Raw genomic sequence first — 14,068 nt, 5'->3', positions numbered from 1 at the left:
TATAGCGGTAACAGGTAACTGTTGTTGTGAGGGACAACAGTTACCTGCGCTTTATATTGTATCAAGGCACTTTATATTGTAAGGTAAACCCTACAATAATACATACAGAGAAAAACCCAACAATCATATGACCCCCTATGAGCAAGCACTTTGGCGACAGTGGGAAGGAAAAACTCCCTTTTAACAGGAAGAAACCTCCGGCAGAACCAGGCTCAAGGAGTGGCGACAGGACAGAATACATGCTGTGGAAGAGAGCCAGAGATTAATAACAATCAAGATTTAATGCAGAGAGGTCTATTAACACATAGTGAGTGAGAAAGGTGACTGGAAAGGACAAACTCAACGCATGATGGGAATCCCCCAACAGCCTATGCCTATTGCAGCATAACTAGGGGAGGATTCAGGGTCACCTGGTCCAGCCCTAACTATATGCGTTAGCAAAAAGGAAAGTTTTAAGCCTAATCTTGAAAGTAGAGATAGTGTCTGTCTCCCGAATCCAAACTGGAAGCTGGTTCCACAGAAGAGGGGCCTGAAAACTGAAGGCTCTCCTCCCATTCTACTTTTAAATACTCTAGGAACAACAAGTAGTTCTGCAGAGTGAGACCGAAGTGCTCTAATAGGGTGATATGCTACTACAAGGTCATTAAGATAAGATGGGGCCTGATTATTTAAGACCTTGTATGTGAGGAGCAGGATTTTGAATTCAATTCTGGATTTAACCTTCCTCTCGTGTTAGGGTCGGCACCGACCCATTTTAAATTTCAAATGCATAAAAAAAATCACAAACATTTGTTTGTTGTATCAAGGCTTTTTGACTTTGTCAGGAACCTCTATTTCTACAAAATAAAACAAAAAAAATATTTTCACTAAATTATAAAATGCCCTTGTTGAAATTATGACCTTTGTGTTGTTAGGGTCGGTTTTGACCCAGGTATAATATTATGAGTATAAAGCAATAATTAAAGCCAAAATTGAAATCATAAGTGCACTGTCAGCTAAAACATTGACAGCAAGCTCCTCTCCTAATCATATGAGCTTTAGGGGATTCTTATTTTGCGTGTTTTTTGCAGTATACCTGCACAAAAACAAAACAAAATAAAGACGGGACATGTCAAGAATTCACTCATTTGAGTGGCCATTTGACTTCCAGAGTGCACATTTACAATTTGCAGCATACAAAAATGAGAAGAAGATTCACAGTGAGCCAAGTTCTGCATCATATTTTTGGTGAAAATGAAGGAGAGGACACAGAGCAGCATAGAGATTCAGATGGGCAGGTTTCTAGGAGGAAGACAATGTGGACTATCATCCAGAAGACACAGACACATCTGATCATTTTCTGGGCAACAATGTCACTTCACACATCTGATATCATTTTGATTCAGGAGTCCTCAGATTTGACAACAGAGAGACCAGACCGAGGTCTGACAAGCTTGCTCCCATCAGGGATGTCTGGGAGAGATGGGTGCAGCTTCTTCCCCTGATGTTCATCCCAGGGCCAGAGGTAACAGTGGATGAACGTCTTGTCCACTTTTCGAGGAAAATGCCCCTACCGGCAATACATACCCAGTAAGCCAGGAAAATACGGCAGAAAAATCTGGGAAGCCTGTGATGCAAAAACCAACTATGGCTGGAATGTACAGATTTTCACAGTCAAAGCTGTGAGTGGCACCCCTGAGAAGAAACAATGAAAATGTGTGGTCCTCGATATTACCACTGGACTGCAGGATCACAATATCAGCTGTAATATTTTATTTTATTTTTTACCAGATATGACCTCGGACAAGAACTTCACAAAGGAAACTTCACAAAGAATTCAATTCTGGATTTAAAAGGAAGCCAATGAAGGGAAGCCAATACAGGAGAAATATGCTCTCTCTTTCTAGTCCCTGTCAGGACTCTTGCTGCAGCATTTTGGATTAACTGAAGGCTTTTCAGTGAGTTTTTTGGACATCCTGATAATAATGAATTGCAGTAGTCCAGCCTAGAAGTAATAAATGCATGAACTAGTTTTTCAGCGTCACTCTGAGACAGGATATTTCTAATTTTAAAGATGTTGCGCAAATGGAAGAAAGCAGTCTTACATATTTGTTTAATATGTGCATTGAAGGACATATCCTGGTCAAAAATGACTCCAAGGTTCTTCACAGTGTTACTGGAGGCCAAGGTAATGCCATCCAGAGTAAGAATCTGGTTAGATACCATATTTCTAAGATTTTCAGGGCCGAGTACAATAACCTCAGTTTTATCTGAATTAAGAAGCAGAAAGTTAGCGGCCATCCAGGTCTTTATGTCTTTAAGACATTCCTGCAGTTTAACTAATTGGTGTGTGTTACCTGGCTTCATAGATAGATAGAGCTGAGTGTCATCAGCATAGCAATGAAAATGTATAATGTCTTCTGATGATGCTGCATAAGGGAAGCATGTATAATGTAAACAGAATTGGTCCTAGCACTGAACGCTGTGGAACTCCATTACTGACCTTAGTGTGTGAAGAGGACTCTCCATTTACATGTACAAATTGGAGTCTGTTACATAGATATGATACAAACCACTGCAGCACAGTACCTGTAATACCTACAGCATGTTCTAATCGCTCTAATAGAATATTATGGTCAACAGTATCGAACGCTGCACTGAGGTCTAGCAGGACAAGCACAGAGATGAGTCCACTGTCAGAGGCAATAAGAAGATCATTTGTAACCTTCACTAAAGCTGTTTCTGTGCTGTGATAGCTGTTTGACAACTACTCTTTCAAGGATTTTTGATATGAAAGGAAGGTTGGAGATTGGCCTATAATTAGCTAAGACAGCTGGGTCTAGAGATGGCTTTTTGAGTAAAGGTTTAACTACAGCCAGCTTGAAGGCCTGTGGTACATAGCCGATTATTAGAGATAGGTTGATCATATCTAAGATTGAAGCATTAATTAATGGCAGGACTTCTTTGAGCAGTTTTGTGGGAATGGATCTAAAATAGACGTTGATGGTTTGGAGGAAGTAATTATTGAAGTTAACTCAGAAAGATCAATTGGAGAAAAAGAGTCTAAATGAATATCAGTGGTACTATAAGTACCTGTAGATAATATTACATCTGTGGGATGATTATTGGTAATTTTTTTTCTAATGATTAAAATTTTATTTGTGAAGAAGTTCAAGAATACATTACTAGTTAACATTAAAGGGATGGTTGGCTCAACAGTGCTCTGACTTTTTGTCAGCCTGGCTACAGTGCTGAAGAGAAACCTGGGGTTGTTCTTATTTTCTTCAATCAGTGATGAGGGCTTTCTTGTAAAGCAACAAAGTATTTCTCCAGGCTAAATGATGATCTTCGCCATTTCCTTGCCAACGTACAAGTTATCTGCTTTAGGCTACGTGTTTGTAGCCACGGAGTCAGGTACTTCTGATTTGAGACCTTTCACAGGAGCTACAGTATCCAGAGTCGTACGTAGTGAAGAGGCAAAATTATTAACAAGATGATCGATCTCTGTTGGGGTAGCATTCAGATAGCTGCTCTGCTCTATGTTGGTACAGGGCATTGAAGATGATAAAAGCGGGTGGATTATATTCTTAAACTTAGTTACAGCATTTTCAGAAAGACATCTACTGTGATAAAGTCTACTCTCCACTGCTGTGTAATCAATTATTGTAAATGTAAATGTTATCAGGAAATGATCAGACAGGAGAGGGTTTTCAGGAAACACTGTTAAATGTTCAGTTTCTATGCCATATGTTAAAATAAGATCTAGAGCGTGATTAAAGTGGTGGGTGGGTTCTTTTACGTTTTGACAGAAGCCAGTTGAGTCTAATAACAGATTAAATGCCATGTTGAGGCTGTCATTTTTAGCATCTACATAGATGTTAAAATCACCCACAATAATTATTTTATCTGAGCTGAGCACTACATCAGATAAAAAAAAGTCCAAGAAATCAGACAGAAACTCTGTGTAAGGTCCAGCTGGACGATAGATGATAACAAATAAGACTGTTTATTGAGTTTTACCGTTGGGGTTGACAAGGCTAAGCATCAGGCTTTCAAATGAATTAAAAGTCTGTCTTGGTCTTTGGTTGATTAATAGGCTGGTGTGAAAAATTGCTGCCACACCGCCCCCTCGGCCTGTGCTTCGAGATTTCTGGTAGTTAGAATGACTCGGGGGTGTTGATTCATTTAAACTAACATAATCATCCTGGATCTCTAAGTAATGTTTGCAGCACCTGTTGAAGGTAAAAGTGGGTCCAACACAGTGAGGCATAACAACTAAAGGCTCCTGTAAGTGCACAGTGTATGATATTGAATAGTGGTGTACATTAATGAGTCCACGAAGAAAAATAATAAAAATAGTATCAGTAACAATATTAATAATAATAAACTTTCTGTCACTTTAAGAAATAACGTGCAGTCATTTTCTGAAGGTGTGAATTTGTGTCACCATTTGATCTGTTGTGCTTTGAACCATTTTCTGGCAGTCTAGATTTAGAGCAGACTCCTGATAAAGATCAGACTTGGGGACGTACAGGAAGCAACATCTTTTTTTCCCTTTTCTGTTCTCATCAATAGGGGACAGCAGAACTTTTGATAGTTAGTTCATTTCTGCACATCTAAAGGGATCACATCAGTAAACGGGGAAAGGGAGCCTTGAAGCGTAATTCTTGACTGGACCTGGTTGGAAGAGCCTTCACTGAGATATCACAATGTCAGGTAATTATCTTTCAACGTTAATCCACAATTTAGACTATTTAAAGTGTCATTTTTTACAGAGTTCTTGGAAATTTACTTGGGTTATAAAGTGTAGTGTTCAAGGCTGCACGCATTGTCACAGAGATCTAAAACCAAATGCTGTGACTGAAACTTCATTATTTCGTTACTTCATGATTTCTAATTTCATCTTTAATCTAGAGATCTTATTTTTACTGTTGTTTTTTTTATTAGGTCATGAAAACATAAAAGTTATTCACTGCCTTAATATGACTTTTCCAGCTGCTGTTATCTCCAACCATGTATCTGTTATTTTCAGAATAATTATAATAGTAATTTTGTAAAATCTCAGTAATTGCATAGAAAACTTTCAAATGTGCCAAAAAAAAAAAGAATCTACATGAAAAATCATAATAAGATCGATAAACAAAGTAAATGAAATAATCTGTCCTAGATTTATAGCTGCATACCATGTAATGAATCTTAATCCTCATAAAACCAGTTTTCAGATTAAATCCTGTTTTTATAAAGTTTTGGCTCAATGATAATGTTCCCAAGAGGGAGTACCAATGAGCACCAATAGGTGGCAAAATCACCCCCACTGTCAACTGCCTGGGGGGCCAAACCAGCAGACGTGAATGGATTATTTGTGGTGCTCATAGCAAAGGAAAACCTCCTTTAAAACAGAAACATATCATCAGCAATAGGTTGGCAATTCAACTGGCACTTGATAAGGGTTGAAACGGCATTACGAAACCAAACCTATCACTTTGATGCAATGAGCATTCAAAACTAAATCCAGTTAACCTCTAACGGCAGGATGTGTTTACAGCAGTAAATGTCATGAATCGCTGTGTGGCAGGCAGGCAAGCAGGAGTGGTGGACCCAAAATGCAGAACTCAGACACGGAAGTGAAACTTAAAGTGCAGCTTTATTGCTGGGAAAAACCTCGTACTAACTAAACTCACCAAAAGACTGAACAGAGGAACCAAGGACTGAAACACTGGAAAAGAAATACTAAACTGGAGCAGGAGACTAAACACTAGGAACATAGACGCAGAACACACAGTGTCACGGTTTGGCATGGCAAACCGTGGGGGGGTGTGGGGAAGGAGGACCCAGGCGCGGTGCTCTATGTACAAGCAGTGCGTTTATTTACAGTGAAAACTGTACACACAGAACCAAAACAAGCAAAAACAATAAGTAACAAACCCTCCCAGGTCACAGTCAAGTCAGACCGCACATCCCGCAGCGGCACAAAAAAAAGAAAAATGCCACAAAACAGTCTCAGGCAGCCCATCACTACAACAAAAGAGTTCAGGCGGCCTACCTTGGGTCCCGTGATGGCAATAGGACGCTTCAGGCGGCTGACCTCGAGTGCTGTGGGGGCAGCGTTGCAGCTCCGGCGGGCGGCCATGGGTCCGGCAGCAGCAGCAAAACGGTTCTGGGGGCCTGCCACTGATCCTGTGTCGGTGGTGCTGCATCTCTGGTGGCCTACCCGGCGTCCAGAGGTTACGGCGCTGCAGCTCCGGCGGGCGGCCATGGGTCCGGCGGTGGTGTTGCTGCTGCAGCGGGCGGCTATGCATCCGGCAGCCGCTGTGAAACGGTCTCGGCAGGCGGCCACGGGTCCGGTGACGACAGCGTGGCAGCTGCGGTGGGCTTCCACGGGTCCAGTAGCGGCGGCGTGGCAGCAGCGACGGGCGGCCACGGGTCCGGTAGCGGCGGCGTGGCAGCGGCGGCGTGGCAGCAGCGACGGGCGGCCACGGGTCCGGTGGCGTGGCAGCTGTGGCGGGCGGCCACAGGTCCGGTGGCGGCGGCGGCGTGGCTCCGACGAGCAACCGCGAGGTGTGGCACATGATCTACGACGTGCTGGTTGCGGTCGTGCGGGTCGCGGACGTGCGGGACGCGGACGTGCTGACCCCCCCGGCTCTCCAAGGTCTTGCGTGGGCAGCACGGGTTCCTCCTGCCCGCTGAGCTCCTCCGGTGGTGGCGCGGGCTCCACAGGCTTGCTGAGCTCCAGCTCAGGCTGCGGCGCGGGTTGCTCCGGCTCGTCCCACTCCCTCCGCTCGCTGAGCTGCACCTCGGCTGGCAGCGGCGCTGGCTCCACCGGCTCGCTGAGCTGCTCCTCGGCTGGCAGCGGCGCTGGCTCCTCCGGCTCCTGCCCGCTGAGCTGCTCCTCGGCTGGCAGCACGAGCTCCTCCGGCTCCTGCCCGCTGAGCTGCTCCTCGGCTGGCAGCACGAGCTCCTCCGGCTCCTGCCCGCTGAGCTGCTCCTCGGCTGGCAGCACGAGCTCCTCCGGCTCGGGCCGAGCAGGTCCGGGTGGCGTCGTAGCAGGTGGCACTGCTACAGATGGTGAAGAGCTGAGCGGTGTGGAGATCGCTGAACGAGGAGACGCTAGCTGCACTGTTGGCTGGCTTACAGCAGCGTCGGCGGTGTCACCATCCACTAAAAACAAAGAAGCAAATGGGGTGAGAAATGAAAAAGTGTCACCACAGCCGGCTCTTGAGATGTCTGGGAAGTCGGCTGCGGTGAGGAACGCCGGCGGCGCGAACGTCGTTTCCGGGTAGACGTCGGGGCCGGCGTGTCAGGCTGTGCATCCACCAGCTGACCGGGCTGGCGAGCAGCCTGAGTAGGAGAGTGAAGGTGGAGAGTTGAGAGCAGGAAGTCCAGGACTACTGAATTGAGGGAGTCCACCAGCCAGGGGAATTTGAACAGCGTCTCTTGCAGCCGCCTCTCCACGGCGTGACGCAAACCTTCCGCGGGCTTCTCCCCCCACAACTCGATTAGGCGGTAAACCTTGTCCATCACCTCCCTCCTGAGCCTCTCCTCAGAGACCGCTGGGTCCATGGCTGGCGGGATCATTCTGTCACGGTTTGGCATGGCAAACCGTGGGGGGGTGTGGGGAAGGAGGACCCAGGCGCGGTGCTCTATGTACAAGCAGTGCGTTTATTTACAGTGAAAACTGTACACACAACAATACATCCCCGTGTGCTCCCGACTTCCACTCCGTGTCTTCTCCCAGTGTTTGTGCTCGTGTGTCCGCTCCCTCGTGCCAGTGCACTCTGTGTCTGCTGCCCTCTCATCCAGCAATCCTTCCTGGGAAAATAGAGGCAGTAGTTAGTACCCTCAGTTCACTTGGTAAGCTCACACTCACAAACAGACCAACTGGAGAACTGACAGGAAGTCTCACAAAATGATCCCACGTCGGTGGGAGCTCCAAGACTCCCCCGACGAGGCCTGATCAGGAGCAGGTGTGTGGCTTCGGGTGTGGCCAGTCCACCAGCAGGGCCACACCCAACCGGCCTGAAGGCGCCCGCAGACCGGCGCTCGCAGAAACACATACACACATCCGCAAACAGGAAGAAGAGAGACAGCAACACCAAATATACATATAATATAACCAGTCCATAACTGCTCAGGGATCCTGGGTTGCTCAGACCCAGAACCCTGACACACAGCTAGTAGAGGTAAGAGGATGAACAGATGTTAACGACGTGACACCGAGTAGGGGAAGACACAGACACTAAATACAGATAGCATCAATCAAGGGAATGGCACACAGGAGGGGACACAGCTGGAACTAATGGGCATAATGAGACACAGACCTACAAAGTAAAACAGGAAACACAGACTGTTTTACAACACAAAACTCGAGGACCCGTACAGAGCACAGAGGGAGACACAGGTAGGGAAAATAAACACGACAACCAAACCCCAAGAACTAATACAAAATCAGAATAAACTAGAAAATAATAATCATAAACTCAAAGCGCTGGGTCACCGACCCAGGACCATGACAGTAAAGAAGTCTTTGATATACTGTTATGCATATTAACTGTCGTAGCCTGTGCTGAAATTAATATAAAAAATAATAATAGTAAATCTTTCTCTTTCTTTCTGCAGAAGAAAACACTGAATCCCGAGATTACCTATATTTCTATGAGCTTTCTAACAACACGGGCTTTTCTCCTGCCAACCTAAGTGATGTAAAGGACTTTAACAAAGTGTTTCTCACCACTCTCTACAGTTTGGTTTTCCTCATGGGCTTCATAGGTAGGTGTGTCCTCTTGTGTGTATGCTGTGGAGATTATGAGTTTCTACACATTGCACAGACCTCCTTTTCTGGGAATTTCCAACTTGCTGACTTTTAACTATGTATGTAGATGTGTGTATGTAAGACACAGATGAAACGGGAAAGAGAGAATGTTGTTCAACATGTAACAGTGTGACAGGTACACTTATTGCGTTTTGTCTCCCAAAGGTAATGGACTAGTGGTGTGTGTCCTGGTAAAGCATCGCAATCAGTGCAACCTGACAGACATCTGCCTCTTCAACCTCGCTCTCTCTGACCTCCTCTTCGTCTTCATGTTGCCTTTCTACTCTCACTATGCCAGGGTCGGCCAGTGGACCTTTGGAGACTTCATGTGCCATTTGATCTCCGGGTCTCACCACATTGGCTTCTTCAGCAGCATCTTCTTCATGGTTGTCATGACGCTGGACCGCTACATGATCATCGTGCACGCTCACAGGGTTGCACGTTATCGCACAATGAGGGCTTCCATCATTCTGACCGTGCTCATTTGGATGCTGAGCTTGTTTGTCTCTCTGCCGGATTTTATCTTCAGAAAGGCAAAAGAACAGGAATCCCAAGGAGTGGAGTGTGACTATCCTGAAGAGAGCAAAATATGGGAGCGTTATGATTTGTTTACCACAAATGTGCTGGGTCTCATGATTCCCTTGTTGGTGATGGTAGGTTGCTACTCCAGGATCATCCCCACACTGGTAAACATGAGGACAGCAAAGAAGCACCGCATCGTCAAGCTGATCATCTGTATAGTGGTTGTATTTTTCTTACTCTGGGCCCCATATAACATTTCCCTCTTTCTGGAGTTCCTCCTGGACAAAGAAATAATCCCTGATGATGAAACCTGGTACAAAAATATAAGGCTGTCAATAAAAGTGACCGAAGCCTTAGCTTACACTCACTGCTGTCTGAACCCCATCATATATGCTTTTGTGGGAGAGAAGTTTATGAGACGAGCCTTGCAGCTGCTGAAAAAGTTGATGCCTGGTTACAGCAGAGATCTGACAGACAGCTCATTCAGGAGGAGCTCAGTTATGTCCAGGGGCTCTGAAGTCACCTCTGCTTCTTTTAAACTGTAGAAGGTGGAGGGCAGTTGTAAGTATTTTGTCATGAATGTTTCACCCTGTTATTACTGCAGACCATGCCATGGACAAGCGAACTGAATCATTTCTTTAACAGGTTTGATTCATCCAGGATGCAGTATCCAACATGGGCTGCAGTCTCACCCAGAATCTTAATCACCTTTGACTCGAATGCTCTTCTTTCTTCTGCTCAGGTTAAATTAAACCTGCTGGTCTGTTAAACCGTACCTGCTGTTTTATAGCAACCTGTAACAGTTTTCTTACTTCTTCAGACATCTTTTTTTAGCCTTACAAGCTTGCAGAAACACACCAAAAAGAGCATAAAACTATTTCAGATCTTGATGTGCACACTGTCTTACTGTTATTCACATTTCTACCTACTTCCACACTGTTTTCTAATGTTCAGCCTATATATATGTGTGTGTGTGTGTGTGTGTGTGTGTGTGTGTGTGTACATATACATATACATATAGATATATATAGAGAGATATATTTTGTTGTATTATGTTATGGTTCCTTGTATTTGTCGCTACTTGCCAGTGGAGTTGACTCCTATCCTGATTTTGTATTATCGCTTTGTTAAGACAATAAATGATACAGCAGGTCCTCCACTTACATTAGATGAAGGTCATGAAGTGCATTGTTCATTCAGAGAAGAATATTTGCAGTGAACATATTATTTTATTTCTCACTGTTACTGTAATGACAAATTCTGTACAAAGTTATGAAAAGAGAGAAGATGGTCTCAGATTAGTTTACTATGCAGGTCATTCCTTACTATCGTAAAACAGCAGCATGATCTAATACATGGCACCATAAGTGGTGCAAAGACCTACAATAAAGATGTCATCAATTGTAAACATATTCAAGTAAAATAAAGGTCTGAAGTTCCTGATAAGCTGTACTGAATATACAGTCAGTTTATTTAAGAAGTATATGTGAAAGAACAAAAAATAAACTCTTCATTTGCAAACATTTTCGCCTCTCTTTTTTCTATTTTATATTAATGCTAATGGGGGAAAAAACTACACCACCTCCTTGGCGTGGGGAATGTGAGTTTCAGGACAAACAAGAAAAAGCCCATTATTTGCATACATTTAAAAAGGAAAAAGGACATGATGGGTCTTTCAAACGAAAAAGTGGAGAAGTCTTTGACACTGCATCAAAAACTACCTGACTAAAAAGTTCAGCAATCTGAACACAATGTTTGTTCCATGTAAGCATCAAAGAAAAGGGAGATTTCATATTTTCATAAGATAAGATGAGATAACCTTTATTAGTCCCACACGTGGGAAATTTGTTGCGTCACAGCAGAAAGTGGACAGTGCAAAGTTACAGAAGAAAAAAACCCCCACTGCAATAGGATAAGATAAGATAATAAGAATGAGGGGGCAGAAGGAGGCTCACTATCTATTTAACATCTTCCATTAAAATGAGCCCAGTGCCTCATGTATGTACATGTGATCCAGCATAAGGCCCACTTGTAGTGCACATGCAACTAAGTGACAGGAGTGTTCTTGCTATACTAAAGTGAGAAAGTGATAGTACTACTACTAATTTGATATTATTAAAATATATGATTAATACATCCGAAAAAGAAATCTTCCACGACAGGAATCTCTCCATCCCACATCGTGGGTTCCGCAGCCTGTCACTGAAGGAGGTGTTCAGTGCTGTCAGGGTCTCCTGCATGGGATGGGAGCTTAGCCACCATTCTCCTGTCATTCAGCACCTTCACAAGGTCCAGAGAGCATCCTAGAACACAGCTGGCCCTCCTGATCAGCCTGTTCAGTCTCTTCCTGTCCCCAGCAGAGAGGCTGCCGCCCCAGTAGATCACACCGTAAAAGATGGTTGAGGCCACCCACCACAGAGTCATAGGCCATGTCCACAATAATAAATTTTTGTTTGAAAACGCATCTTTTTCTCTCCGTTTTGGCCTTGAGGCCTTGGCCTGAGACAGCGTTTTTTGTCAAGGAAAACAGAGCTTTTTGAAAATGCTCTCCAAAGCGGATACATTTGAAAGTGGATACATTTCGCAGAACAGTGTAGACTGCATAAACGGAGACTTTTTAAAACGATGACGCATTTTAGTCATATGATGCAGTTATGTGACCAGTTAAACTAAGATAGCGGAGGGCATTATACAGCAGTTGTATAGCTTTTCTTCAAATTCTTTAATTCTCAACCCCTTTGCAACTTTGTACTTTTATGTTACTCGCAGCAACAACTCCATCTTATTGTCAGTCCATTTAAAAAACACGGTGCTTTTCCACAACATTTTGCTGCGAGGTTTCAAAGAGCCGGAAAGTAAATACGGGGCTGACAGGGCAGTCTTACATTTCACCCATGCGCAATACAGGAACATAGCAGTTTCCATTGTTTCAGTGTGGATGAACAACTGTTCGGAAACGCTTGAAAACAATAGAAAATGCCGTTTTTAATTTTATCCGGGCTAGTATAGACGTAGCCATAGAAGGTCTTCAGGAGTTGACCCTTCACTCCGAAAGACCTGAATCTCTGCAGCAGGTACAGCCTGCTCTGCCATTTCGTGTTAAGGGCATCTGAATTACGAGTCCAGTCCAGTTTATTGTTCAGATAAACACCAAGGTACTTGTAGCTATCCACAGCCTAAATATCCATACCTTGAATGTTAAGTGGTTGCAGTGGAAGATGTTTGTGCCTGCGGAAGTCTACCACCAGCTCCTTGGTTTTACTGGTGTTGATCTGGAGGTAGTTCTCCTAGCACTCAGTCCACAAAGACTTGGGTCAGTTCTCTGTACTCCCTGTCATCCCCATCAGTGTTGAGGGCGACAACTGCAGAGTCATCAGAGAACTTCTGAAGAAAGCACTGAGTGGAGTTGTGGGAGAAGTCTGCAGTGTAGATGGTGAAAAGGAACGGAGCCAGAACCGTTCCCTGTGGCGCCCCGTACTGCAGACAACCCTGTCCGACACACACCCCTGAGTTCTCGCGTACTGTGGTCGGTCAGTGAGGTAGTCCAGTATCCATGATGTGAGGTGATGGTCCACTTCTAAGTTCTCCAGCTTGTCCTTCAGGACCATGGGAAGAATGGTGTTGAAGGCATTGGAGAAATCAAAGAGCATGATTCTCACAGTGCTCCCACCGGTCCACAGAGGGAATGATGTAGGAGGTGAATGACGGCATCATCCACTCCAATGCCAGGTTGGTAGGCAAACTGAAGTGGGTCCAGTGATGATCTCACCAGGGTCCGAAGCTGAGCCAGCACCAGCTGCCCAGGGTCGTCATCAGGTGGGGAGTCAGAGCCACCGACTTGTAGCTGTTGAGGTCCTTGGGACGTGGAGTCTTTGATACTGGTACCACACAGGAGGTTTTCCAGAGCTGTGGAACTCTCCCCAACCTCAGGCTCAGGTTGAAGATGTGCTCGAACACCCCTTACACAATTGGTCTGCGCAAGACCTGACGCTTGAGCTAATGCCATCTGGATCCGCTGCCTTCTTGACTTTAATCCCCCTCAGTTCCCTCCTAACATGGCTGGTTGAGAAAGACAGGCCAGAGCCTTGTGGTGCATGGTGTCTGGGGTGGCACAGCAGCAATGGGGGTGGGTGAGTCTGCAGCCAATGTTGGAGACTGCATCCTGGATCAATCAAACTTGTTAAAGAAATGATTCAGTTCATTGGCCCACCTCACATCCCCCCGGGCAGGGAATTATTAACAGCATGTTAATAAAAGATTCAAAGAATATGAGTGACAGCTGTTGCTAGAATGGACAAAGTGTGTCACTGCATCCCCAAATGCAAGTTTAAACTGTTCCATGCAAAGAAAGACTATACATTTACTGCACATATCAATAAACATGCTGTTCTGAATGTTTCAGGAACTACTGCACTATCTATTCAACCATCTTTAGTGTTTACAGAGAATAGTCCAAAATAGAAACAATATCCAGTGAGTTGCAGTTCTCTGGTTGAAAATGTCTTGTTGATGGAGAAGACCCAGACTTCTGACACAGACAGCTGGCACGAATGCACCAGTAACTCAAATAACAACCAAAGTAAGCAGAAGAGCATCTCTGAATGCACAACACTTCAAATCTTGCAGTAGATGTGCTACAGCAACAGAAGATCACATTGGATGCAACGCTGTTAGATAAGAGTAATGGCTGATTTGAAGAGTTTCAGTCAGGTTTCAGAGCTCATCACAGCACAAAAACAGCTTTAGTGAAAGTTACAA

At 44.6% G+C, this 14,068-nt stretch overlaps 1 protein-coding gene across 2 annotated transcripts; it reads left to right on the top strand.

Moving 5' to 3' along the window:
• Window positions 1-4,504: 4,504 nt before the first annotated feature.
• Window positions 4,505-10,652, top strand: LOC146507849 (C-C chemokine receptor type 2-like). Of its 2 annotated transcripts, XM_085176280.1 has the most exons (4): window positions 4,505-4,695; window positions 8,596-8,745; window positions 8,954-9,871; window positions 9,956-10,652. In XM_085176280.1, the coding sequence occupies exons 1-3, from the start codon at window positions 4,689-4,691 to the stop codon at window positions 9,853-9,855; spliced, it is 1,059 nt and encodes a 352-aa protein (XP_085032406.1). In that variant the 5' UTR covers window positions 4,505-4,688; the 3' UTR covers window positions 9,856-9,871; window positions 9,956-10,652. The 2 variants fall into 2 exon arrangements, with proteins under 2 accessions (XP_085032406.1, XP_085032405.1); XM_085176279.1 differs by having other exon boundaries at window positions 8,954-10,652.
• Window positions 10,653-14,068: the final 3,416 nt, after the last annotated feature.

Source organism: Neolamprologus multifasciatus, chromosome 11 (assembly GCF_963576455.1).
Source record: "Neolamprologus multifasciatus chromosome 11, fNeoMul1.2, whole genome shotgun sequence".
Taxonomy (NCBI): domain Eukaryota; kingdom Metazoa; phylum Chordata; class Actinopteri; order Cichliformes; family Cichlidae; genus Neolamprologus; species Neolamprologus multifasciatus.
This window is presented reverse-complemented; position numbering and strand designations above follow the sequence as displayed.

Coding starts and splice junctions, on each gene's coding strand:
- LOC146507849 (XM_085176280.1), top strand. Junction 8,746..8,953: donor TTTCCTCATGGGCTTCATAG/GTAGGTGTGTCC, acceptor TGTCTCCCAAAG/GTAATGGACTAGTGGTGTGT.